Source organism: Sciurus carolinensis, chromosome 7 (genome assembly GCF_902686445.1).
Source record: "Sciurus carolinensis chromosome 7, mSciCar1.2, whole genome shotgun sequence".
Lineage (NCBI taxonomy): Eukaryota > Metazoa > Chordata > Mammalia > Rodentia > Sciuridae > Sciurus > Sciurus carolinensis.
Window position 1 is genome coordinate 138,112,830 of NC_062219.1, and position 27,064 is coordinate 138,139,893.

At 43.3% G+C, this 27,064-nt stretch overlaps 1 protein-coding gene across 1 annotated transcript in view; it reads left to right on the forward strand.

The window, feature by feature from the left end:
* Ly86 (lymphocyte antigen 86) overlaps window positions 1–26,082 on the forward strand; it is a 58,372-nt gene extending 32,290 nt beyond the window's left edge. The window contains exons 4-5 of the mRNA XM_047558743.1: window positions 18,466–18,518; window positions 24,737–26,082. Coding sequence (XP_047414699.1) covers window positions 18,466–18,518; window positions 24,737–24,820 — 137 coding nt within the window. The 3' untranslated portion in view covers window positions 24,821–26,082. The remainder of the gene's footprint in view (window positions 1–18,465; window positions 18,519–24,736) is intronic.
* Window positions 26,083–27,064: the final 982 nt, after the last annotated feature.

The window sequence follows — 27,064 nt, forward strand, 5'->3', positions numbered from 1 at the left end:
TTTATTTCCCAAAAGACCCACCTCCAAATACCATTAATATCTGACTTTGCAGCTTGAATTTTTGCTAAATGCTTGAAACATGGTAGACACATTCAAAACAGCTTTGTTAAAATCGTACTTTGGATACATCTTTGGATACATTTTTGTCACTGTGACAAAATGCCTGAGAGAATCAATTTACAATAAGGAAGGTTGGTTTTGGTTTCAGAGGTTTCAGTCCATGGTTAGTTGGCTCCATTGTTTTGGGGCCTGTGGTGAAGCCTTCATTAAAATATACTTTGTGACCAAGAAAGTTTAAGTCTTAAACTATGACTCTAAAATTTAAATATTAGGTATTTTCCAGTGAAATACTATTTTTCTTTTGTAACCATTTAAAAGGGTAAATGTAAAATCGTTCTCAGCATATAGCTACTCAGACACAGGTATGGGGCGGGGGTTGGGTCTCCAGGTTACAGCTTGCCAATCCCTGTTAAACTTTGAGAATCACTACCATAAGGTAATTCAGAATTCCAGACTTATAGTCAAAATCTCTGGCCACAGGTACCCTCTGGCGCTCATGATGGTAAACATTTGGCCCAATTTCAGTATAAATGTAGATCCGAGTTGCTTAGAGAGATGTAACGCCTTAGTTTTAACTATTCTTTGCCCGAGCCAGTAAATTAAATTTGATGCAAAGGGGACCTAACAGGAAACTGGATATTAGTTAGCAGAGACAAGGAAACCTTGTGACATAAACACAGAGGGAAAGTAATGGTTTCCTGTCCCCAACAGCTGCCATTGATGGGTTGGGGACAGAAGCCCTTCTTTTGGGAAAGTCTTTTAATTTCAGGTACTTCCGTTATTAAGTGGGAGTAAACGTAATTCTTTCTTGGGCAAATGAAGACTCAGAAAAGATGTGCAATGTGCCTGATCCACCGGAAGTCGCAGCAATGAGTCTCTCTGGGCTTCCTCCCCTATCTCAAGGACCCTGAGGTAGGCGACCCAATAACTTGAGTGACCCACCAGGCTGCTGTCTAAACTGGGAGTGGTCCTCCCATAGGAACAAGCTGGAAGTAAGGATTCCGGCTTTGTGGAGAAGCCAGGGAGGCAGACGGCTTGTCACCTCTCACACTCTGGTCGGCGTCCCAGCATTCTTGACCAGTGAGTGACTGCAGAGGCCTTCCGGTAGTGTCATTCTGTTCCGCTTTGCTCTGCTGCCTCTGAAGTTCTTGTTTTCTACTAGGGACTTGACTTCCTCCCAGAATCAATGTCCATGAAAATGTTTGCTCCTCTAAGGACAACATGACACCATTGACAGAGGTCACGGTCACCACCCCAACAAGACCACCCCAAACTGTCTCACAGGGGAATTTCCCCAAAGTCTGGTTCTGCCATAACTCCCCCACTCCACAAGAGAGACACCCACAGCCCTGTCAGCTCGGAACTGGGTCAAGTTCCCTTCAGCTTCTTTTCAGTGTCTGATTTACTAGGAGGTAAACACGCGGGCTGGGGATGTAGCTCAGTTAGTAGAGTGCTTGCCTCTCATGCGCAAGGCCCTGGGTTCAATCCCCAGCACCACCAGAAAAAGAAAAAGAAAAAAAAAAAAAAAAAAGTTAAACACACCTTGCTCTTGATGTCTGTTCTGAGTGGAATTCCTTCCATTCAACAAGTTTCTCAGACTATCCCATCTCAGGAAGATAAAGTGAAGCAGTGAGTTACACAGAGCAAAACATTAAGTGTAGGATTTTCTGTTGACCGTGACACTTAATCGTCCACCTGTGAAGCAGGAACTAACCCCTCCATGACATGCTCCTCCTACATTTTTAAAAATGGGGAGAAATCATTCAAAGGCACTTGGTGGTTTGTGTTTTGACTGCCTAAAATATATAACTTAAGGCCATCCAGAAACCAGATTCTCAACTGGAAATGGACCGAGAGGTCTAAATGAAGGGTCGGATTAAGGGCGTAAAGTAAACAGAATGAACGTGATTCTCAGTCTTGATGATGAGACACACCAACTGTTAAACCTGGCTCTGGCCAACCTCTATGAACCCCGGCCAGGGCAGGTCACCTCAGGTGAAGCGGCATTGGTTTCACAGCACCATGTAAGTAATCAACTTCCAAAAATCATTTGTGCATTATTTAATGGATGGACTTGTGGATATCAATTATACCCAACTGCAATACTCTGGATGTTGAATGTCCTTCAAAACCACATTTATTAAAGGCTTAGTTTTCAGGGTGGTGCCATTTGGAGGCATGAACTTATACTCTCTCTCTCTCTCTCTGTTTCTCTCTCTCTCTTTCTTTTGCTGTCTGGTCATGAAGTGAAATGTTTTGCACTACCACATGCTTCTGCCATGATGTGTTACCAAAACAATGGGCCAATCCATCCTGGACTGGATGCTCCAAAACTGTTAGCCAAAATAAACCTTTTCTCTTTATAAGTTGATTATCTCAGTTATTTGTTACAGTGATGAAAAACTGACTAATGCACCAACCCTTTGCCAAAACCAACTGAAAATAGAAGATTTGGAAGAGCAAAATAAATTAACTGTGTGTGTATGCGTATGAATATACACTGAGCACATGTGATCACAAACTAAGGGATCTGTCCTTCAAGGATTCTTTTTTGAAACATTGACACTTATAATTGGCATGGTGCAATACAGTGAAATGCTGACAGAACTTAAAGCTGTCAGAATTCAGAGAGATGTAGAAGTCAGTGATGCCCGCAGAAACTGCTGTCTCATGGTGCACCTGTACCTGTGCAGAAAAAAAAATTATATGAGCAAAATCCATTACAAAATACACACACTACAAATATAGGTACTCCTCACTTTATATACTATGTAAGCAACAAGGGAGAATGGATTTGGACTTGATATTAAATGCCTTAATTTTTAAAGCTTGTAACTTAAATAAAATACTACAATGACACCTCTTGCAAGCTGAAGAATTCTTTAGTCTAGGAAATAAATTGCTCCCTGGTTTATCTTTTGTGTAAACCTGAACTTTCCCACTTTAAGTGTTTTTCCAAAGTGGAAATACATCAAATTAAGTGAATTTCAATATACAGCAGAGTAGACCCCCTGGGAGCTATATTGAAATTCTGGCATGATATTGCCCATAAGCCAAATATTATCCCAGCTAAGAGATTTGACTCCCATAGGAACTGATTTTACATATACATATAAGTGAAGGTGTAACTGTAGGGGGCACTGGTGTTGACTCCCTGTCTTCCCTTTCTTTCCATTAACCAGGGTGCTTCCCTTCTGGTCTGGATTCTTGCTGTATACCTGCACCTGATGATCCCCAAGCGTCACTAATCACAGAGTCTTCTCAATCTCAATGTCTGTAACTATCCAAAACTCAGTCTTGACAGTTCTGTCTGGATCAATAATTCCTATTTCATCAGCTGGATTTCTGTGCTCTTCCCATTTCTGCTTCACTGTGTTCCTTTCCACTGGTCTATGAAACAGAGGGAACTTGGGATAAGCAATGGAAATGCAACCTGTTTATTTCCTTGATTTGGAAAAATTTCCATAAATACTTTCTGCAAAATGCCTTATGCCCTGCACCAATGCAGTAGAAGGCAGGGCACAAACTCCCTCCCAGGCAGGTGCTACCTTGAAAAGCATTGATTTATGCTGATGTCCTGACAAGCCCCTAAAGGCATGCCCAGATATATGGCACCACTACCCCACCATAGGCCTCATTATTTGGTTGTTTAATGCTCACTACACACACACTAACAAATGCAAGCCCGGGGAATTCAGCTATTGATTTGTGCTATGCCAGAAGGGGATTAAGTGGCTTTATCTGAAGCCTCCATTTTAAATATATCACCTCCTTTCTACCTATTTGCTTGTCTGTGATGTCTGGGGCAATTTTGAACCACCTGCTTCTGCAAAACTCCTTTGCCACTTGCTTTCTGCTCTGGTGGTTCCCATACTTCATTCTCAGTTTCTCCCAATCCCACCTTTGGGTTCTGTCCTTTATCAACAACTGCAAATACCCTAAATGACAAAGTATCTTGGTTCCTCTTCCCTTGAATGAACCTATGGCTCCGAGGAGAAAGTGGAGGTTCTCTGATGTGTGGAAATTATTCCATCGCTCTTGCCATCATCATCCCCACTATTATTTTATGGTCGCAAGGGGAATATTACCAAAACCAATAGAAGGGAAGAATTTTCTGCCTCGTGTCTGATCACATTGCAGCGTCATCATTGGGTGGTAGGAGCCTTCGTCCAGTCCAGTGATCCTGACTCTTGGAGGATGTGCTCCACTAGGCATTGCTGGCCCATATCCAGAGTTTCCAATTCAGTACATGTGGAGAGAAGCCTGACAAGGTGCATGTCTTACATGTCTCCAGATGAAGCTGATGATGCAGGTCCAGGACCACACTTTGAGAAACACCAGTCTAGTGAACAACAGGTTTGAACATAGACTGGCAGAGAGCTGACTTACCATTCACATGACTTCAGGCAAGTTACTTGCCTCAAGTTACTTGTGTGCCTCAGTTTCCTTGTTATACAAAACAAAAATATGTGTGACCTCAGGGGATGATGATAAGAAGGATAAAATTCGATAAGGTACATAAAGCCATTTGAACAGCGTTTGGCAGAGTAAGCATCCAATAAGCGATCAATGGTAGCTACTTTGTGCAGCTAATGACAGATTTCTCAAGCAAAGGCTCCGAGTCCCTCAAGTTATCATCAATCTCAGAGTGGAAGTGTGCATTTTAACGAGGCACCTGGAGAGGCAGTGGAGACTTTGAAGCTTAGAAGTTTAAGACCTTATCCTCGAGAGTACCAGAAAGAGGACTTTGGTCCAATCCTGCATATTCCCTTGTGGTCCACAGTGTGAAATCTTCCTGGCTTTCTTGCTCCTCTGGGGAGACAGTCCCTTTGCATCTCTCCTGGAATTGCAAATGTGAAGCACCATCTCCTCACCTTCAGCCCTTTCTTGTCTTCATGTTTTATTCCTTGTCTGCAGACATCAAGCGGCTGCAGATTTCCTGCTTGTGATTATCGGGCAACCTCTGCGTTGCCAATTCATGGAGAATCAACAAAAACAATGATTTCCTTATTGAATCAGCAGAAAAACTCCAACTCTTGAATAGCAAAACCTGGACCTAGAAATAATGACCACCCTAGAGAGGACACCAGCAATGACCAAGTCAAGGAGAACTCTTAGTTAGAGCTAAACAGAATAAAAGGAAATACGGGGTCCCTTAAGGAAGCCTACAGTCCTGCATGCTTTTCCTCCATCCTCAAATTCAAGTGCATTTATATATGAGCCAATCATGTTGAAATTGCCCTTTGACATCAGTCAGTTCGTTCTGTTGTTGAGTCTAGTTTATTAAGACTAATGGTGACCTTGGACCAGAAGCAATTTTAATTTTTGAATACCAGCTTCTTTACAAGTCCTTAGACTGTTAGGAAATTTCAGAAATCTAACCCAGGGACTTGTACACTTTCATGCAATAATCATTTAGGAAGCTAATTAAGAGGGAAAACTCACAGCTCCCACATACCACCCCAACCTGACCTTGCAGTTGCTGGTATTTGCATTTTAACAAACTAAACATCCCAAGAGCTCTGGCACCATGGACCCTCAGACTCCCCCGCCCCAGTCTGAGAAATGTGGTCCTCTGCCACGCTTAATTAGCATGTCCAAGCAGCTACTCTTCCCTCTGGCTTCCCCTTGGTTTCTGCAGATCAAGTCGAATTCTCCTTTTCTCTTTCCTCCTATCACCATCTAATTCATCACCATGTCCGAGAATTCATTAGTCCACCAATACGCAAATTGTATTTTGAGTGTCATATTCAGTGTTTGTTAGCAGACATAGGTTGGTAGGAGGAAAAAAAACAACCTTGAATTTTTACTGGCTGCCTTAAGTTATGTACCTCCCAGAGGGAACACGGGCAACAAAAATTAACAGGTTTTGCAGGAAGAGGGAAGTTGAAAGCAATTCACTTCACCTCCTGGCCCCCCATTCTCCATCTGTGACTTAATGATTGGCACCGTCCAGTGCAATAGGAGCTGGCCACCCTTGGGTGTTGAGCACTTGAATCATGCAGCCCAAAGTGAGCTGTGCTCTAGATATAGAAGGCATACTGGACATTGAAGACTTGTATAAAAAAGTATGAAAAAAATGTAAATCCTTTTTATATTTGTTCCATGCTGAAATGATAGCTGTTTAGTAATTCAATTAAACAAGCTGTATCATCAAATTAATTTCACTAGTCTTCTTTGCCTTTTTAAATATAACTACTAGAAGATTTAAAAATGATACATATGGCTCACATTATATTTCGGTTAGTGTTGACTCAGAACTGCTTCATCCAGGATGATAGCCACAAGTCACATGTGGCTGTTTAAATAATTTATATTTAAGTTAAATTTAAAATTCAGCTCATCTCTCACACTACCTGTATTTCAAGCTCTTATTAGCCACAGGTGGCAAGTGGCTGTCGTAATCGATAAGGCAGACACAGAACATTTCCATCCTTGTGGAATGTTCTATTCGACAGATCTGACTTAAATTATTTTTAACCATCTACCCTGAACTCATTTATGAGTTTTTGTTGGAGATTTTACGCTCTGGCCCAGCCAAACCCAAATACTTTCTCTTTTGCTCAACTCCTAGATTATATTGGTGTTGTGATTCTGAAGGGCCCTATGCGGGACACACAAGTTCAAACAAAGCCACCACTCATGGCCTATTCTCAGACTGACTGCCTGGACTCTCCTATCTTAATTTGAGGCCACTTGTTTTAATCAGCTTTTTTGCTACTGGGACTAAATGATCTCACCAGAACAATTATATAAGAGGAAAAGTTTATTTGAGGACTCAGGGTTTCAGAGGTCTTAGTCCATAGAAGGCCAGCTCCATTCCTTGGGGCTCAAGGTGAGGCTGAACATCACGGCAGGAGAGGGTGGCAGAGGGAAACAGCTCACATCACAGTGATCAGGAAGCAAAGAGAGTCTCCACTCTCCAGATACAAAATATACACCCCAAAGCCATGCCCCAATTCCAGTCTCCTCTAGCCACACCCACCACTTCAGTTACCATCAGTTAATCCCTATCAGTGGATTAAAACACTGATTGGATTAGGGCTCTTAAAACCCAATCATTTCCCCTCTGAACCTTCTTGCATTGTGTTTGGGGGACACCTCATATCTAAACCATCACACCACTGCATTAGTTTCCTATTGTTGCTATAACAAATTACCACGAAATTAATAATTTACAATACTAATATATTATCTTACAGTCTGGATGTCAGATTTCTAAAATCAAAGTGTCAACAAGGCCATGTTTATCCTGGCAGCCTCAGGCAAGACTCTGTTTCCTTATTTTTTTTTTTTTTTTTTTCCAGGCTGCTGCATTCCTTGCCCCACAGTCACATCTCCCAACTGTCTGCTCTCATTTCCACATTTCCACATGGCCTCTTCTTCTGATTCCCTGCATCCCACTTGTAGGACCCTTTGAATTATGCTAGTTCACCCAAGCAATCCAGGATAATCTCTCCATCTCAAAATCCTTAATTTAATTCTATCTACAAAGTCCCTGCTGACACATACACGGTTTCTGGGGATTAGAATGCGGACATCTTTGAAGAACCATTATTAGCCTGTACAACTCCAAACAGAAAACTAGCACACCTTATCTGATTTCTGCATGCCATGCGAAGAGACAATAGTTGTATACAATGCAAGGAAACCACAAACTCTATCCTCATAGAAAATGCCCTCGTAGGAGCCAAACAACTCTGACAACTTCAGAGATCATACACTTGCTCATGTTCCTGAGGCAAGATACGAGTCTTTGGGATAGGACATCATACCATTGCTTCACATCAGAGATCAGAGTCCAATTGAAGACTCGCCTTGCTGGGTCATTATCACCACCCTTTCCCAGATTCCAGAAAGCTTCCACCTGCTGTGTACCGCATCCAGAGGAGAAACTATTTGGTTAGAAGTCAATGACATGACCCATGTGTTGGAGCCATTCCTGTTTGAAAATCAGCTTACTGATGGGGAAAAAAAGGGTACAGGTAATGAACACATCTCTGAATCACTGGAGAAGAAAAAGAAGAGAACTATCAAAGAACCAACTCGAGGAAGATTCTCACCTGATAATTTTACAGATGATCCATTACAAGTTTACAATGCATGTTTTCAAGTTGTCAATACCATTAAATGTCCCTAGGTAACGAAATGCCTTCTAGAAGATCTCATGAGCCCCATTGAATGCACAGGGAAAGATATCAAAGTAGCATTTACTCAGACCAAGCTAAAATAATTCATGTAGAGGAAAGATAACCCAAACGCTCATTATAGTGTTATAAGCCTTAAAGTATATTTGGGATTCTAAAGAGAATCACAGCAAGTATTCCCAGAACACGCTGACCCTACACCCAGCCAAAGGGGTCAAATAAAATGCAGAACCCAAGAAATATTTGGATGTAAAATTGAACACTTTCTATTTACTGATCTCCTAGTAGAAACAGAAATTATCTTCCCAATAAACATGCCAAGGAATCCAAAAGTTTTCAAATCCAGTTTGTTAGAGTTCAGTGTTTAAGTTATACCCCACAGGGTGACTATGTAAAATTCCATCCAAAAGATGAAAAAGACACTCAGAGAGACTGACCTGCTCCTCTACCTTCCTCGAATCCCTCTTTTCTTAAACTTTCTGGCTTCCTTTTCTGTCTCTACTCCTCTTCTTTGGGGCACAGCTATGGTCTTCAAATCTTTGCCTCCCACCCCCCCCCCATATTTTCCCAAAGTGTGAGTTTCAGATAATTCAGGGGGCAAACCAGGGCATGAAAACTTCCTTCCTGATTTTCAGTGCAAAAGTCAGGGAAGGAAAAGGTTCCATGGCATTCCCTATAGTTTCTAGACTGGGTAGCCCCATTATCAGAAAAAGGTTCAGATGTTTTAGCAGCTAAGTTTCCTGGGTCACCACAAGCCTTGGTACACATTAAGAAAAGGGTGCTATCTTAATTTGTTTTCTGTTATTATAACTGAATACCTGACAGTAGGTAACTTATAAAGAAAAGAGGTTTATTTTAGCTAATAGTTCTGGCAGTTGGGAAATTCGAGGTTGGATGACTACATCTGGTGAGGGCTTCATGCTGCTTTATAATCTGACAGAAAGTGGAAGGGGAAGGGCAAGAAGATGCATAGAAAAAGAGGAATCAAAGAATACCCCCCAACTTTATAGAAAGCCACTCTCATGATAACTAATCAAGTTCCTAGGGAGCATGAGATGGAATTAATTTCTTCATGAGGCCAGATGCCTCGGAATACAAATACTTCTTAAAAGTCCCACTATCTCTCAACATCATGACACTGGTGACCGAGCCCCAGCATGAGTTTCACTGGGGACATACCATGTTCTGACCATAACAGGAAACTTCTTCCAGGAAGTGCTCTCCAAGTCAAGATGGAAAAAAGAACTTGGAGATGGTCTGTGTCATGGGACATGATGCCAGGCAGCAGGAGTGAGCGGGCAGCAGAAGAGAAAGCCAGCGGGGCTGCATCTGGGAACTGGCCTCCAGTGTGGGGAGTTCAGGCTCCATTCCACTGGGACCCTTGGAGAACTGCAGTGGGAACCTCAGCATTGTCTTTCTCAAGCTCAGAAGGCTCCTAGGTCAAGAACTTCCTGCAGGAGTCAATATCCCTACACTTCCAGGTTGCTCTCCATGGCAACCCTGAAGCAGAATCCGGTGAAGAGATAACAGGCCTTTGACCTGAGGTAACATCAGAGCGTCCCCCCTGCCTCCCACCAAGCCACAGAGATGTACCAGATATACTGCAGGGATTTTCTCTGAGGATCTGTGGCACAGGACACCAAAATCACCTGCCAGTGGGAACCAGCCCAGCCTTGGGTTGCAAGGCAGACCCAGCTTGGATTTCTGCTTACCCCTCACCAGACACTCTTCTTGGGACCATATGAGGAGGCCCTGCAGGATCTCTGCTGAGAAAATTCTCCTGTCGTGCCCTAGTGAGATTGGGAGGGGCATTTCCAAGTGGGACAAAATGGTCCAGAAATGCATGAATGCCTAAGTTTTATCACCAGCAGGAAGGAAGGAAGGAAGGAAGAAAGGAAGGAAGGAAGGAAGGAAGGAAGGAAGGAAGGAAAGGGAAAGAAAGAAAGACCTGAGAGCTCACGAAGTTGCCAAATCAGGACACTAAATAAAATAATGAAAACTTACAGTGGAGTTAAACCTGGAGCCACCTGCCCATATGGCCCAGAATCCACCGAGTCCCTGATGAAATCTGTCTCTGGGACCTTTTCTAAAACCACATTCACAGAAAACACTCTTGAAAGCCCACCCCAGGCAAGTTCATCATTCTCTTAAATAGGTACCCAAACCAACAAGCTCTGCATGGTCAGGTAACAGGAAACACCCTGCCCTAGAATGTCCAAGACTAAGGAAAGCAGAGGTGCAGCTCAGAGGGGACAGCATGAGGACTATGAGCATGAGGCCTTTGCCATTGAGAGATTTCAGTCTCTCAGAAAATACCCAGAGGCGGGGAGAGGGAAAAGGTGATATTTAGAGCTCATTAAAATGGAGCAATACATGCCCTCCCTCCCCCTCCAGAGACAGTGCACTCGTTCAGCCTGGAACATTCTCTCCACTTCCCTTTCATCCCATCACCTCCCTGTGGCCAGAGCTCCCTCCCACTGTGCTCCAGCAGTGCATGACTGTATCCTCCCAGTTCAACAGACCTCCCCAGTGCAGGTGTGTCTTCTAGACAGGGATTCCATGTCCTTTGATATACAGACCCGGATTGGGATGGCTGGATTGTTTTTCGAGGCACGTCCATACTGTTCTCCATAATGCTTGTACTAATTTACATTCCCACAAGCAGTGTGCAAGAGCGCCTTTTCCTCCAAAAAGTATCACAACATCCAAGATGTGGAAGCCTCAGCAGATGAGTGGGTAAAGACAATGTAGTTTACATTCACCGTGGGAAACTGCCACCCGTATCATTTACAACGACATGAGTGAACTTGGAGGACAGCATGCTAAGTGAAGAGAGTCAGACGTGGAAAGAAAAATGCTGCATGAACTCACATGTGGAATCTAAAAAAAAAAAAAACCCAAATTTGTCAATTCAAGTAGAAGTTTTGGTGAAGATGTTGGTTTTCTGCTATAAGTTTGGGGGGTCAAATGCACAGCATGGTAACTATAGTTGATATTATTGTATTATTCACTTGAAATTTACTGACAGAGTAGATCTCAAATGTTCTCACACCAAAAGAAATCAATTTTTAATGGTTAGTAAGTGCAGAAATGAATATGTTTGCTAGCTATGCTGTGCACCTTAAGTACATCAACCACTCAGTTTAGCAGGTGGATGGTGGAGGGTGCTCCCTGTCCAACATCCTTACTCCACGGGGTGGTAGGAAAGAAACTCGAAAGCTGAGTAAATAGGTACATGAGGCCTGGGTTGTAGCTCAGTGGTAGAAAATGTGCCTTGCAATGCATGCAGGGCCCTGGGTTCCATCCCCAGCACCAATTTTTAAAAATACGTATTTGTTCTGGATAGCCTAAATGACCTGACATCATAGATTGTTACTCTATGGTTTTTTTCATTGTTAAGCACCCTAATAATGCTTAAATATTGGTGGTGATATCACCGGTTACCTTGACGAGTTCTGCTTCCTCAAATGTCGAAGCATAACGTTATAGAAGCATGCCAAGGCAAACGTATAAAGCAGGTTTTATCTAAGAAATAGTAACAGAGTTCTCCCTGGAGGGAGAAGGGGGCTATAGCTGGTATCCTGGTATCCCAGAAGTGAGAGCGGCCTGCCCCTTTTTATATTTTTTTTTTACTTTCTTTGTTCTCCTCCCCTCCTCCCCCTTCTCCCTCTCTCTCTTTTCTGCATATGTGACTAGGCTCAGGAGTTGCCAATGGGATGACCAAAAGGTGAGAAGCAGAAGGGTGGGGGAAGAGCCAAATGGAGTGATCCAGGCAGGAAGCAGCCTAGGGGCCACTAATTAACAACTCCCTGTCTGCAACCTTTGGGGAAGACAGGAGAGGCAGGTAACCTTTGTAATCAAAAAGTGTTCTCGAGACATTAACATTCCAATCTCCCAAAGGGTGGTCTCCAGCTTCCCAGTCTCAAACTGGCCTCCATTTTCTCCATCCAACCTGTTCACCTGTCTACACTAACTGCCTGTCTTTCATTCTGGCTTCAGCAGTATCTTCATAATAATAATGGAAGAAATTCCAGTAAGGTTCTAGCAAGTGCTGGGAAGAGGGGAGAAGGCTGCCTAGCAGAATCCATGCTCTCAGCAAGCCCTGCCATGCCAGCCTCCACACTGGGCCCTCTAGCTCCAATTTTCAAGTCTGGGAATGTAGTTCAGTGGTAGAGAATATGTTGAGCATCGCAAGGGCCGATTCTGTGCGCATGTGCATGCACATGCGCTCATTCGCCCCCCCCCCCCACACACACACTCAAATGATGAATACAATAATAATGAAAGCGAAGGAAATAAAATATATAAATCAACTTCCTCTTTCTAAAAGAAAAAAAAAGCTGATTCTCAGAAATGCCTTCATGTGTTCAGAACCAGAGAGTTGAATTTATTTAATTCAACTGCACATTAAGTACTCATAGAGATTTCAAATGAAGGAAAGAAAGAAATGGGTGCAAATACCCTGGGGATCTTTTTATAGTACTGGAGTGTGAGAATTTTAATTAAAGGTATCTCAGAATCAGAGAGGATCTGAGAAAGGAAGGAGTGAAGACTTAATTTTAGGTGTTGTTTTATCAGGTTTAAAAAAAAAAAACAGTACATGTGTTACTTGCAACTCTTCTCAGGAACTTCATGGGCCTCCAAAAAGCTCCATTTGAGACCAATTTAATAAAAATCTCTCACCCCAGTGAAGGACCCGTTAATAGTGAAGAGCACAAATTAGCAAATCTTGGGGCATAAATGAGCAGTACAGAACATTAGATACCATTCAAATGCTGTTCTTCAGAGAGCCCTATGTAAACATTTTTCAAAACAGAGGGTACCAACTTAACTGTCGTGCACGATGGCTGGACCAAGAAGTTCCAAAATCTGGCCTCACTGTGTATTTCAGCACCCATCAAGTGAATTAATAATAATTCAACTAGTAACTTCTGTTCCTACCCTTCAGGGAGACATCCTGCTCAGAGTTTGTATACATGATCTCCAGTGGTCTTCCCGTCCTGCAGGCAAATGCAGAAGCTGAGTAAATATGGTTCAGCAAATTGCCCACATAACTTGGCTACTGGGTAGGAGATCTGGGTCTTGAACCCTCTGTCTGCTATCCTAGGTCAAGTTGTTTGCACTGTGTCACCAAAGAGCAAGGTGGAGGACCATAAGGTGGGCATAAAACATGCCCAAGGGAATCCAGTCAGACCAGTCCAGACTAGAACACCCAGTCCTCATTCTGGATTCTGTTCTGGGGCCACAATGTGTCCCCAGCCCTGATGACCAGCAGGAGTGATTTTGAATGGTCATGCCCACAGAAGTCATACCTTTGGGTTGTGGGTCACAGAGATCCATTCATCTTAAACGCAGGAAGAATTCTTGAAAGCATATCTCGGAGTCATGGAATCTGTAAGTAAGCTGGAATGCCAAGCAGAAAGGAGGTAGCCCTGGAGACTGGTGAGTTGAAATAAAATGATTTCTCACCAGAACAGAGTGGGCAGGGGTCTCTTTGTCCCTCTGCTCTGATGATCCTGGCATGGATCAGACAATATCCACTTGGGATAAGATAATTTTTAAAAAGAATGAATGTATTGGTAGCTGAGTAGGTCCACTACATTGCCCACCTGCTGGGAACACTGTGTGTGCCCTCAGATTATGCAAAGCACCAACACTACAAATGGATCCTACCGGGCAGCCCCTCTGGACTCCCTGCACTTAGGTACAGTGCCTCATATCTGGTGAATCTTCATACAATTAACTTTTTCTATAACTAGTTACTACATCTTCCCCAATTATACTGGAAGGTCCTTAAAGACAGAATCTGGAACTTTCACAGCAGTTTCCAATAAAACTCTTGCTTGTATCCAGAACCAAATACAGCCATGTGTCACATAATGACATTTCAGTCAACCTGCAACAGTGATCTACAAGATTCTATCACCTAGTGGTGTCTAGATGTCTTATTTGTATAGTACACTATGATGCTCATACACCAATGAAATCAGCAAACTGTACACTTCTCAGAACGTGTCTCCATCATTCAGCAATAGATGACCGTAGATGTTTTCTTTTAAAAATGAATAGATCTGGACTATTGTGTTCACTGTTGTGCAGTGAACTAGGACTATCTGACACTCACCATGCATGTATGTATACTTGCAAAGTACCAGGAATTGGCCAAGGAGAGAAAGGTATGTTGAGGACACAGGCATTTAGCAGAAGCCAAAATCCATCCTAGGAACAGGTTGGTTAGAAGTTCAGGTCTCAGCTTGCCCTGCAGAGACATTTTGTTTTGTTTTGTGTTGTCTAATTTTTTTTGTTCTAATTAGTTGTACATTTATACAAGTCGAGTGCATTTATACATTTCGATAGATCATACATAAATGGAGAGGCATTTCTAAAGGAGAACTTGCCCTCATGTTCCTGATACCATTCAGCTGGAGCCATGATGCTCCTGGTCCAAAGACCCTTTGAATAGGAACAGTTTGATCTGTTTCCAAGTATTTACTAAGCAGCTGTGAAAAACCAGGTGTTGTGCAAGGCAGGAAGTCACTTTGTCATGAAAAGAGTTTAGATCCTAACATATTTAATAACCCAGGAAGTGTTTATTTACCGCCCTCACCTGTCCTCCATGACATCACTAAACGTGGCTACTCTGAATGGCTTATTCCCTAACCCAGTCCCAGGTGCCAGCCCCTCTCAGACCCTGATTCTTCCAGCAGATGGAGAGTTAGAGCAGAGGGAGCAAAACAGAAGCCAGGTGTCAGATCCACGCCCTCCTCATTCCTGGCCTCACTGGATAACCGTACACTGCACGGCTGAGCATCCAACTCTGCAGTACAGTGAGACGTGTGCAAACAGGCCAGAATCCCAGACTGACACAGGGAACAGCCTGGTCTTCCAGCCGTGGTGGCCAGTGGCGTAAGTGGCTCACACCCTGTTCTTGCCTACTGCTGTACCAGTGCCCTGCACAGTCCTGACCTATGCTGGATGGATGTTGAGTCGTGTTGACTGATAAACCAATATGATCATAGCAAGCATTTCTTAGTGCTCACCACGCGCCTGGTGCTGCTGTAAGAGTCACATGTTGTATCAACCCATGTGATGCTCACAAGCACCCTCTGAGGGGGACGTTGCTCCATCTACCATGAGGAAACACAGACACAACGTTTGAATAACCTGCCCAACTGGTAGGAAGAGCTAAGATTCAACTCAGGGAGTCTGACCCCAGAGTCTGTGCGGTGAGCCACTGTAGCATGCTAAGTTCAGGGAGCTGGCAAATCACAGAGGAGGCAATAATCCCTTGAGGAGCTGGACAAGACTCCGTCCTTCCTGCTGACTTCAATATCCACGTGAATGGCCACCCAGCACTGTGATGCCTCCATTCCTTCACCTTCTTACCTCCAACAACCATTTCCACCTTCTCCCTCAACCATCGTCTCTCATGACAACCCTGGGTGTTTGTTGTAATCGGCTGCAAAATGCTCCCCTTCTGAAATTTCAGTGTCAGGACTCTGCCTTCTTGGTTTTGTCCTACCCTTCCATTCAGTGGATCCCACCACACTGTTTTCACTATCGATCACCTCCTCCTGCCCTCAGTCTCTTCCCTACTCCCCTTGGATTCCATCGTCTCTTATTCTAATCTTTCCTTTGCCTCCGTCCCCAACAGACTTGCCTTTCTCTATCACTCTCATCCAGCCAAACTACAACGCTGCATCAGAGTTGTTGAATGTTCCTGAGAAAAATGTAGGGCTGGGATAACCAGACTATCTTAGAATTCATGGCCACAAACCTAAAAAGCACTCGACAACAGAGCCTAGGAGGATTACTATGTTTCTCAAGTAATTTCCTTCCCCTCTGTCCATAATGAATAGTAAAATCCCTCTTTTGCTCCTCAACACACCGCAGACCCTCACCCACCACTTTCCCCTATCTGCTGCCCATGACCTTCACGGAAAATGAAAGTCGTCAGAGAGGAACCCTGCCTGCCCTTGGTCTTCTGGTCAATCCATAACTCTACCTACACCTGTCCCCACTCTGTTCCGTTTTCCCTCCTACGACTATGGGGATAATTTTGTGCTTCTCTCAAAAGCAAATCCTTTCTCTCCTGTCTTCTCAATCCCTCACTCCTTCACTTATTCCCTCTCTCCTGCGCGCTCAGTCTTCTAGTGTGGTGCAGTCACCCCCATCTTGAATTAAAAAGCAAACCACTCAACCACACACACGCCTACCGTTAGCGTTCCTGTATTGTTCCTGCTTCTTTGGGCAGAAAACGCTTTACCTTCCTTACCTGCGCCGTACCACTCTAGACCCACCCATTAGGTCTATTTTCACCCCTTCGGTGCTTTGGTCAAGGTCACCAAATGACTTCCACGTTGCCAAATCCAGTGCACGATTCTGTCCTTCTACTCAAGCTCTCAGTGGTGACATTCGACCCAGCTGTCCTTTCCTCCTGTTTGAGAAACACCATCTTCTGGCTTCTTTGAATCCACGCTCTCTGTTACCTTCGCCTCCATCGCCTGTCCCTTGGCCTCTTTGATGGACTTCTGCTCCCAACCTCTGAACCTTGAAGGGCTCTGGAGTGCTTCTGATCCCCTCCCCTTCTCTTGCTGCTGATCTTGTCCCCTGGAGCGAGGGTCTCATCTTGTCCCATGTCTCGTCTTATCCCTTCTACATGTAAATGACTCCAGTGTCAATAGCTCCATCCCCACCGCTTTCCCCAAATTCCAGTTGTGCATATCCAACTGCTTTCAAAACCCTTTTTATTAACCATCACACACACACAGACACACACGAGCACACGTCCACACATGGCTTTTCCTCCCTAGGTTCCCCCATCTCAGTAAATGGCAACCCCAGCAACCCCAAGCCCTCCTTGCCCCTCACCCTCCATATCCGCTCATCAGTGAGTCCTGTCTCCAAGTGTTTCTTCGCTGCCGCCACCTCCGTCTCCACACTTCACCACTCCTTCCCTGCCCTTGGGCACTGAGGAGCCTGCCCCTTCTGCCTCCCCTCCAGTCTCCATACAGCAAACACACAGAGGATGTTTTCAGTGGACTTTTTAATACCTTTCCCACTGCCTTTGGAATGAAATCCAAACTTCCTACTATATCCTCGATGTCCTCAAATATCTGACTCCCTCAGTTTTTCCAAACTCTTTTCAAATGGTCCCTCTTGTTCACTGTCAGCAAATCTGTCTCCCAATTTCCCAAATCAGGACTTTTATCCTTATTCTGTTGCTCTAAAATTCTGTTCTCCCAGCTCTTTAAGTTGATTGGCTCATTATCCTCCTTCTGGTTTCTTGTTTGTTTTTTTGTTTTCTTTTGTTATGTGGTGCTGGGGATCAAATTTAGGACCTCACCTATGCTAGGCAAGTGCTCTGGCCCTGAGCTGAATGCCCAGTGAGGACTTGGTTCAAGTGTCACCTACATAGAGACAGCTTCCTTGACAAGTCACAGCCTAGCAAATGCAGAATCTCCCAGTGCCTACTTCTTGCAAATATTTACCAAGGGTTTTAATTCTTCATAATCTTATAAAGTGGTCCCTTTGGTTCACATTATCAATCCAGTCTTAAAACTAGAAAACTGAGTCTGCCAGGTGTAGCGGCACAACTTAATCCCAGAGGCTCAGGAGGCTGAGAAAGGAGGATCACAAGTTCAAAGGCAGCCTCAGCAATTTAGTGAGGCCCTAAGCAACTTAGTGAGACCCTGTCTGTAAATAAAATATAAAAATGGTCTGGGGCTGTGGCTCAGTGGTTAAGTGTTCCTGGGCTCAATTCCCAGTTAAAAAAAAAAAAAAAAATGAATCCAAAGAGAGAATAGAAGTCCAAGGTCAAATAGAAATACAGAAGATGATCTCAGACTTGAACCCCACACATCCCAGCTCCAGTCTGGCCTCTTCACCACCAAACCACCCTGCCTCTCTCACATCACCTGCACGTTGCTTTTCAACACTTTTAATGACATGGCTATCATCTTGTTCAGTTATTTCTGTAATGTCAGCCTCCTCACTAGAACATAAGCAACATGTGGACAGAGACCATCACTGGATCCCCACTGTCTGTCACATGGTGGGCACCCAACAAATAGCTGTTGCATAAATGAATAACTAAATAAGAGCAGGGTTTGGATCAGAAAGTTACAATGCTTACATGGAAGGCTGCTCTTATTTTGGCGCCTACCATGTTTCGCGTCTGTGTGACCACAGACGATACAAGCAGATCCTTTCTGGGTCAAGTGGCTGAATCATGTTCTCTGTGCTGTCTGTTTTTCAGAGCAGGTTTACTATGCTGGTCCTGTTGACAACGCTGGATTCGAAGTTCCCGAGGTAAGGTGTGAATGTTCTGCTTTGTGTTGTTACTTAATTGTTGTACTGAACATTTTGTAAAGAAGGGAGACAGAAGTAGAAGGAGGGGGGGAAGAAAGGAAAAGGAGGAGGCCGAAAAGCAAGGAATTAAACCTTTTAAAACTTTCCCACAGGCCACCATTAAGAAAGCCCTTTCTCAGTAAAGCTGTCCTTTATAGCGGGTACTTAGCAGTGTTCGGTGCATGACTTTGCCTTTCTGGATGTCCATTTGATGTGTCATTGAAACTTTGGGGACCCTCCAGGCACAAATCCCACTGAGAAGGATGCTGGAGTCTTGTACCCAGGACTGCCCAGGTCTGTGGGGATCCATAAGGCTGGACTGATTGGGACATGTGGAGGCACCACACAGATCGGCAGTTCTGAGAAAGGAAGATGCATAAAACCACAAAGGCTTAAATGTCCCCCTCGTGACCGTCCCTTCACTGTTATTCATGGACTGTGTCTTGGTCCATTTTCTGTTGCTATCACTGAATGCCACAGACTGGGTAATTCATAAAGAATACAGGTTTATTCAGTCCATGGAGACTGAGAAGTCCAAGTGAAGACGCTGCATCGGGTGAGATCCTTCTTGCTGGTGGGGACTCTCTGCAGGTTCCCAAGGCAGCCCAGGGCATCACATGCCACCTAGAAGAGACGGAGCTAAACTGATTTTACACACTCTACAGACAACCCATCAATCTAAGAATGGATTATTGATCCATTTATGAGGCAGACCCTCACAAGCTAATCACTTCTTCAAGGTCCTGCCTGATCTCATCTCTTTATTGGGGATTAAATTTCAACACAAGTTTCAGTGGGACATTCAAACCACACACAGCAGGCTAAATAAAGAAGGTGCTCATGTCCTGGGCCTTCGCTGGCAAGACTCACAGCTAATGCTAGAATTTTACAAGAATTTCTTAAGAGAGAAAACTCCAAATAATGTGATTTATGAAATGTCTGAATTCAAGCCACTTTGGCATAAGGAATACATTTTCTTTCTTTCTTTTTTCTTTCTTTCTTTCTTTCTTTCTTTCTTTCTTTCTTTCTCTCAGAATACATTTTCATTCATTGTGCACAAACGGGTACAACTTTTCATTTCTCTGTACACCATGTAGAGTCACACCATTTGTGTAATCATACGTGTACATAGGGTGATGATGTTTGTCTCATTCCACCATCTTTCCTTCCCCTGCCCACTCCCCTCCCCTCATTTCCCTCTACATGATCCAACATTCCTCCATTCTTTCCGTACCCTCTCCCTTCCTGTTATGTATCACTTATCAGAGAAAACATTTGACCTTTCGTTTTTTGAGATTGGCTTATTTCACTTAGCATGATATTCTCCAACTCCATTCATTTACCTGCAAATGCTGTAATTTTATTCTTCTTTGTGGTTGGGTAATATTCCATTGTGTATATATACCACAGTTTCTTTATCCATTCATCTATTGAAGGGCATCTAGGTTGGTTCCACAATCTGGCTATTGTGAATTGAGCTGCTATAAACATTGATATGACTGCTATAAACATTGATATCACTGTGGGATAACTGTATCAAATGGTGGATCTATTCCAAGTTTTCTGAGGAATCTCCACACTGCTTTCCAGAGTGGCTGCACCAGTTTGCAGTTCCACCAGCAATGTATGAGTGTGCCTTTTCCCCCACATCCTCACCAACACCTATTATTGCTTGTATTCTTGATAATCACCATTCTAATTGGAGTGAGATGAATTCTTAGGGTAGTTTTGATTTGCATTTCTCTAATTACTAGAGATGTTGAGCATTTTTTCATATATTTGTTGATCGCTTGTATATCTTCTTCTGTGAAGTGTCTGTTCAGTTCCTTGGCCCATTTATTGATTGGGTTCTTTGTATTTTTGGTGTAAAGTTGTTTAAGTTCTTTATAAATTCTGGAGAATAGTGCTCTATCTGAAGTGCATGTGGTAAAGATTTTCTCCCACTCTGTAGGCTCTTTTCACATTATTGATTATTTCCTTTGCTGAGAAAAAAAAAAAGTTTTTTAGTTTGAATCCATCCCATTTACTGATTCAGCAATACATTTTCAATGGGCTACTCCTTCAAGAATCTTATGAAACAACATGAAAACAATTGTGGAAATGTAATTATTTAAATTATTTTTTGCTTTGAACTTCATCTTAGCAGCCATCCAAAACTGAAAGAACCTCAAGAAAAGAGACTCATCCATAAGAAATCACCTCCACCTCGTTTCTTTTCTGGGTTTGCTTCCTTTCCATCCCAGCCTCTGGGTTTCTATCTGACAACAGAGGTCATCTTGGATTTCTACTAGAATTTTTCTCACAACTGGGGTGAAAACCCCAGCTTTCTTTTCTGGAATTCTACAGAGTTTTCTCCTCAGGTCTTTCAGTATATTATAGAATTTTTTCAAGAAAAGAAAACTCAATCTCTCTTCACTTCTAGGATGCAAGGCCTAAATTCCTCCAGATAGCATTTTTTTCCTCCTTAAATCTTTGCTATTTGAGTTATTTTTCTTGTCTCATTTTTCTTCTGATACACCACAAGAGACTGACATAAAAGTTGCTAACAATTGATTTTCATTTTGCATAATTGGCTTTTTCTTTAACTAGCTGCCCTTAACAATTGCTGTGAAATAGAAAAGGACTTTTTAAAGTCATAGAAGCTTTCTGAAAGAAACGCACCAGAAATATAAAAAGCCTTATAGGTATTCCTTGACTTACAATGGGGCTATATCCTGGTAAACCCACTGTAAATTGAAAATACCACTAAATCAAAAATGCATGTAATGCACCTAACTTACCAAACACCCTGGCTTAGCCACACAGCACACTGTAGACTGTTGGTTGCTTCTCCTTGTGCTTCTGTGGCTAACTGGAAGAAGACTCAGCTTGCTGTGGGTGCCCAGGATCAAGAGAGGATCGTACTGCATATCATGAGCCTAAGAAAAGATTCGAATTCAAAATTCAAAGTGTGGTTTTTACTGAATGCATATCACTTTCAAGTCATCCTAAGTCAAACCACTGTGAGTCAGGGGCCAAGCCTATTGCAGTCATGTGCTATGCTTAGAAGAAGAGCAGTACTTTCATTCCTCAACCCCTAGCAGTTCTAAAGGAGACACCGCCTGATGTGAGGGCAAAGCCATGATCCGGTCTCCTGAGCCTGGGCCTGGGCCTCTCCCCTTCTGAGGCCCATGCCTGCAGAGCAGACACCTGGCTCTGGGTTAATGGTGGTCCCCGTTTGACCAAAAACTTGGCTCAATATTCAGTGCCTTGGTATTATTTTCCATTTCCTTTTTAGATAGACAAATGGACTATTTTTAGTTGACACATAATAATTACACATATTTGTAAGGTATACTGTGATATTTCAATGTTTATATGCAATGTTTATCACAAAATTGGCATATCTGTCACCTGAAACATTTATCATTTCTTTGTGTTGGCAACATTCAAAACCATCTCTACTAGCTTACTTTCCATTGAACACACCCAATCCTTTGGCCCAAATATTATATCTGCAATATTATATGTGTCCATGCCTTCTGTTTTCTTCATTAAAATTTAGAAATCCTTCAGTTTTTCAAAGCATATGGACAACAAATTATAGGTACAATCTGAACCATGTATTACCAAAGAAGCAACTACACATTCCTAACTCACAAATCCAGTGCCCTCCTCAAGAGCAGAAAGACTGCAGCCCTCTGTCCACCTGTTCCCAGGTTGTACCAGAGCATGTATATCTTGTAATGCATCATCTAGAGCACCTGCCTTCAAATACTCCATCTTCTTTTAGGCTCATAAAGCAATAATGAAAAACTCACTTGGTTTTCAATCATTTTGCCGATTGTGGGCTTACGTGCACTTGGAGAGTTAAAAGAGAAGCAGAGAAAGACAATGATGATGATTATGGTGATGATGATGATGGTGGTGGTGTTGATGGTGATGACAATGAAAAAACACCATTAGATAAATTTCAGCTGGCCTTTATTCATAATTCATTCTCAAACTTTCACACTGCTTTGGTGAAATTCCTAACACTGCTTCTAAAATTAGAGTTGCTTGACATGTGACCTGAAGAATTGCAGAAGTCTCAGGTTGAATCATACCTAATCAGTCCTCACACCCGAAGCACCACTGGGAACACAGCCTGCCTCTCTCAAATGCAATTTCCACCTGAACCTTTGCTAATTGCTAGAAAGTTGCCCTCTGCTACCAAAAGCTGCCTCTCTTGCAACTTCTGTCCAGTGGTCTGATTTATTCCTTCCCTCTGGCTTTACACAGATTAAAGTCCTTTCCTCCTTTGGGTGACAGGCAGTTCAAAGATGTGCCTGGCATTTCTTATGCACCCTTCTCTCTCAGTTTCTCTGCTCTGCTTGGCAGTACCTCTCACTACCCTGAGACTTTTCTCCTCCAGACTGGGCAGTCTACAAACATGCTACCACTGCAAGCAGAGGAGAAGACAGAGGCAGGCCAACCCCTGAGACATTCCCACAATTCCTCATATGGTATGGCTGCCACGGCCTCTTCTAAGTGATCATATGCCAACTGCAAATGAAGCGAGCCCTCTGGAGTACTGTTGCTAGAAAGGAATCGTGAGAGATGGCACCTCTTTTCATGCTAGAGGTTCTATGCTGTGAAATTTTGCTCCCACAGGGATTTCTCCATCTCAACAAATGACACTTTATCCTCCCAATTGCTCAGGCCAGAAGCCTTGGAGTTGCCTTTAATCCATCTCTTGCCTCTATAATGATACAGGCACTTGAATATTTATAGCAGTTCAATTCACAATAGCCAAGTTAAGGAACCAGTCCACATGCCCATCAATAGATGAATGGATAAATAAAATGTGGAATATATACATAATGGAGTTTTACTCAGCCATAAAGAATTAAATTATGGCATTTGTGGGTAAGTGGATGAAACTGTGGAACTGAAAAACATCATGCTAAGTGAAATAAGCCAGAAAGTCAAGGTTCAAATGTTTTGTCTCATATGCAGAAGCTAGAACAAAATAAGGGGGAAAGGCAGGGTGGGGGTATTCCATGAAAAGAGAAGAAATCAGTGGGGTGGAGGAAAGGAATAGAGGCAGAGGGAGGTGGGATGGGAGGAACAGTGGAAAGAAATTTACCAAATTATGCTATATTCCACAGTGAATTTTACCAATTTGAAAAATAATAAATAGATACAAGGAATACCAGTACAGAAAGGTGAACAGGGAGAGGAAAGAGGGGAGCGAAACCAAAAGCACTGGGGACTGAAAAGGAGCAAATTATATTCCAAGCATGTATGATTATGTCAAAATGAAGCCTCCTATTTTGCATAACGATGATGCACAAATAAAAACATTTTAAAAAACTGCAAACCAGCATTAGTCCCACCCCACCCATCTCTCCCATTTGCTCCCTTCCTGCCCTGTTCTCCTTAGCATGGGTATTTAACAAGCTCTCTGTGGTCCCTAAATGTGTGGCATGTTAATCCCTCCCAACAAGACAAAGCTCCACAGGGCAAGGAGTTGTTTTGTCTTGTTCTACTTCATCCCCAGTATCTGGAACCATGCCTAATATTTAAGAGTTGCTCAATAAATACAGTCCATCTGGGGAATTTGTTCCAGGATCCCCTCAAATACCAAAGTTCACAGATGCTCAAGTCCTTTATGTAAAATGGAGTAATACTTGCAGAGAAACTCTGCATATCCTCTGCATATTTTAAATCATCTCTAGATTACTTAGAATAACTAATACAATATAAATAGTACATAAATAGGCCAGGCATGGTGGCAGAGGCCTATAATCTCAGCAGCTTGGGAAGCTGAATCAGAAGGATCACGAGTTCAAAGCCAGACTCAGCAACTTAGCAAGGTCCTAAGTTAATTAATGAGACCCTGTCTCTAAATAAAATATAAAAAAGGGCTGGGGATGTGACTCAGTGGTAAAGTGACCCTGGGTTCAATCCTTGGTGCCAAAACCCCAAAAAAAAATGTCACATAAATAGTTGTTATACTGTATTGTTTGGGAATAATGACCAGAAAATAGTCTGTACCTGTTCAGTACAGATGCAAATTTTTTTTAGACATTTTCGGTCTGCAGTTGGTTGAGGTTGTGGATGCTGAAACCTTGGATCCAGAGGGCTGGCTGCATTTGATGGATGGCTGATTGTAGTGTGGGTCACATGCCTGATACTTTGCCCTGTGTCTCTTGCAGGGAGAACACCAGGTTTTGCTGAAACTGTATAATGAAAACGGTTCCACTGTGGCTTGTGCCAATGTCACTGTCATTTGCTCCTGACTGTGGCCTGCAGGCAAAAGCACAGCAAGCTCACTCTCATGGGGACTCCAGGTCCCCAGACTCAACCTGCTCTGTAAGACGAACCAGCCGATGGCAGAGGGACTCTCTGAAGAAGCTCCCTGAGCAGTGCGGTTACTAAGTTTAGCCCCAGGATCAGATGTCCCCACACTCCACAGATGTAATGAAGCCTTGGAAATTATGTGCTTCTGGAGCCTCTTGGTAGTCACTAAGCAGTCTCCAGGGTCATTCCTCCCCTAATTAGTAACCTCACATCAGCCTCACCTTCATCTTGACTCCTTGGGAGCTTTTCCTCACAGTCACCCAGAATAAAGAAAACGAGCTCACAACTGTTCAGCATGAATTTTTCAACACGTCTAAGTACAATACTGTCATTAAAAAGTCATTTTCTCCAGATACAGGTGTCACCTGGTGGCACAGCACAAGCACTTCTAAGAAATTCAAGAGCATGATGCTCCATCTACAATTAGAGAACTGGAGAAGTGTGCAGAACTGGGCGAACCTCAAGAAACACTCATTTCACCTTCATCCTCTGCATCAGTCAGCTTTCCATCACTACAGTGAATACCGGGGACAATGGACTTATAAAGAGAAAAGGTTTACTTTGGCTCCCAGTTTGGGAAGTTCCAGTCCGTGATCTGTTGTCCCCTACTGCTTTAACCTGTGGCCAGCCAGCTCATCATGGCGGGAGCCCATGGCAGAGCAAATCTACTCACCTCCCAAGTCAGGGAGCAAAGGGGAAGAAGAGGGACACAGTCCTCTTTAAGGGCACGCCTCCAATTTTTCCTAAAGATCTCTAGGCTCTGCCTCTTAAAGGCTCCACTGCTTCCCAAGAGTGCATCCCCAGGGAATCAAGCCTTCAACACATAGGCCTCTGAGGACATTCACAATCCAAACTTAGCATCCCCCAGAGCATGATTATACCTGATCTCAGCACACAATGTCACTCATTCCTATATTCATTCATTCATTTCATTCATTTATTCAAGGAACAAGTGCTCAACACCTACCATGAAGCATTGTGCTCCTAGAATACACTGGGAACAAAACAGGTACTGTTCACGCCTAAAAGAGGCAGTTCCTGAAATATTAAGAAGCCACATACCCAGTAGTGAACAAACTCATCTACACCTTCAATTCCTCAATAAATGAGCAAGATGTCCATCTTGTTTCCAGAGCCAGCTCGGAAGCCCGCCTTCTCATTTCCTGGGGTACAGGTGGTATGGCAGGTTCTGCAGTCCCTTCAACACACTGCTCCTTCCTCCCCACTCCTCTCCTCCCATCGTCCCTGGGCCCAATGTCTGGCCCTCTTGCTCCTGCTATTGATCTGTAGTAGGATGGGTGGGTTGACTTTGTCATGTGTGCATCTTTCAAATCACAAAGGTGCCACTATGTTAGAAATTAAAAGAGGAAACATCCCACAGTTCAAAGAATGTTCATTGCTATTAACTCCTATATGTAAATAATTAAAACACCTGGAACGGCCAACCATAAGTTCTTGGTTGCCAAACCAGCATCCAAGATTTTCTGGGTAATAGACAAAATGGTAGTAGCATCCCCATCTGGTCGTAATTCTTGAGATAAAAGACACGTATGACCGTGCCTGGCTCAGGAGCAGACCTCTGCACATATACAAGGGGAATAGCACTATCATGCACGAGAACAGCAAGCAACTTCTGCCCCTTCACCATTCCCACCAGCTCAGGACATTACCCTCCTCTATTCTCAGTAAACACTCCTACCACTAGCAAAAGGGCTTGAGGAGATTCTGTGTGCTCGCACGTTCTGACAGCTCAGCACAGCTGTTACAAGTTTCCAAAGGCACAAACAGAGCTCAGCTGTTCCCTATCTTTGCGCTTCTCCTTTAATTTGACATGGGGGGTGTGAGTGCATAGATATTTGGATACTGTAGGTTTGGATTAAATAGTAATTTCCATACATGGAGCTGACCCTTGGCATGGCTGAGTGAATGCAGTTCCACTAAGGACGTGACTTAAGAGAAAAAGAAAATGTTTCTCTATCCACAAATATGCTTTTTTCTTGATAGCCTGTCATGTGGCTTAACTTTCACCATAAGTATCATTCCTACAAGTTGGGAAAGTTTTTCAGTGTTTAGGAGTCTCCTATTAAAATACAATCAGCACTGATAGGAAGAATGGTCAGAGTCATTAGCAGTAGTTAGCACTCTGGCAGAACATCCAGAGTAACTAAGATCCACTATGGACT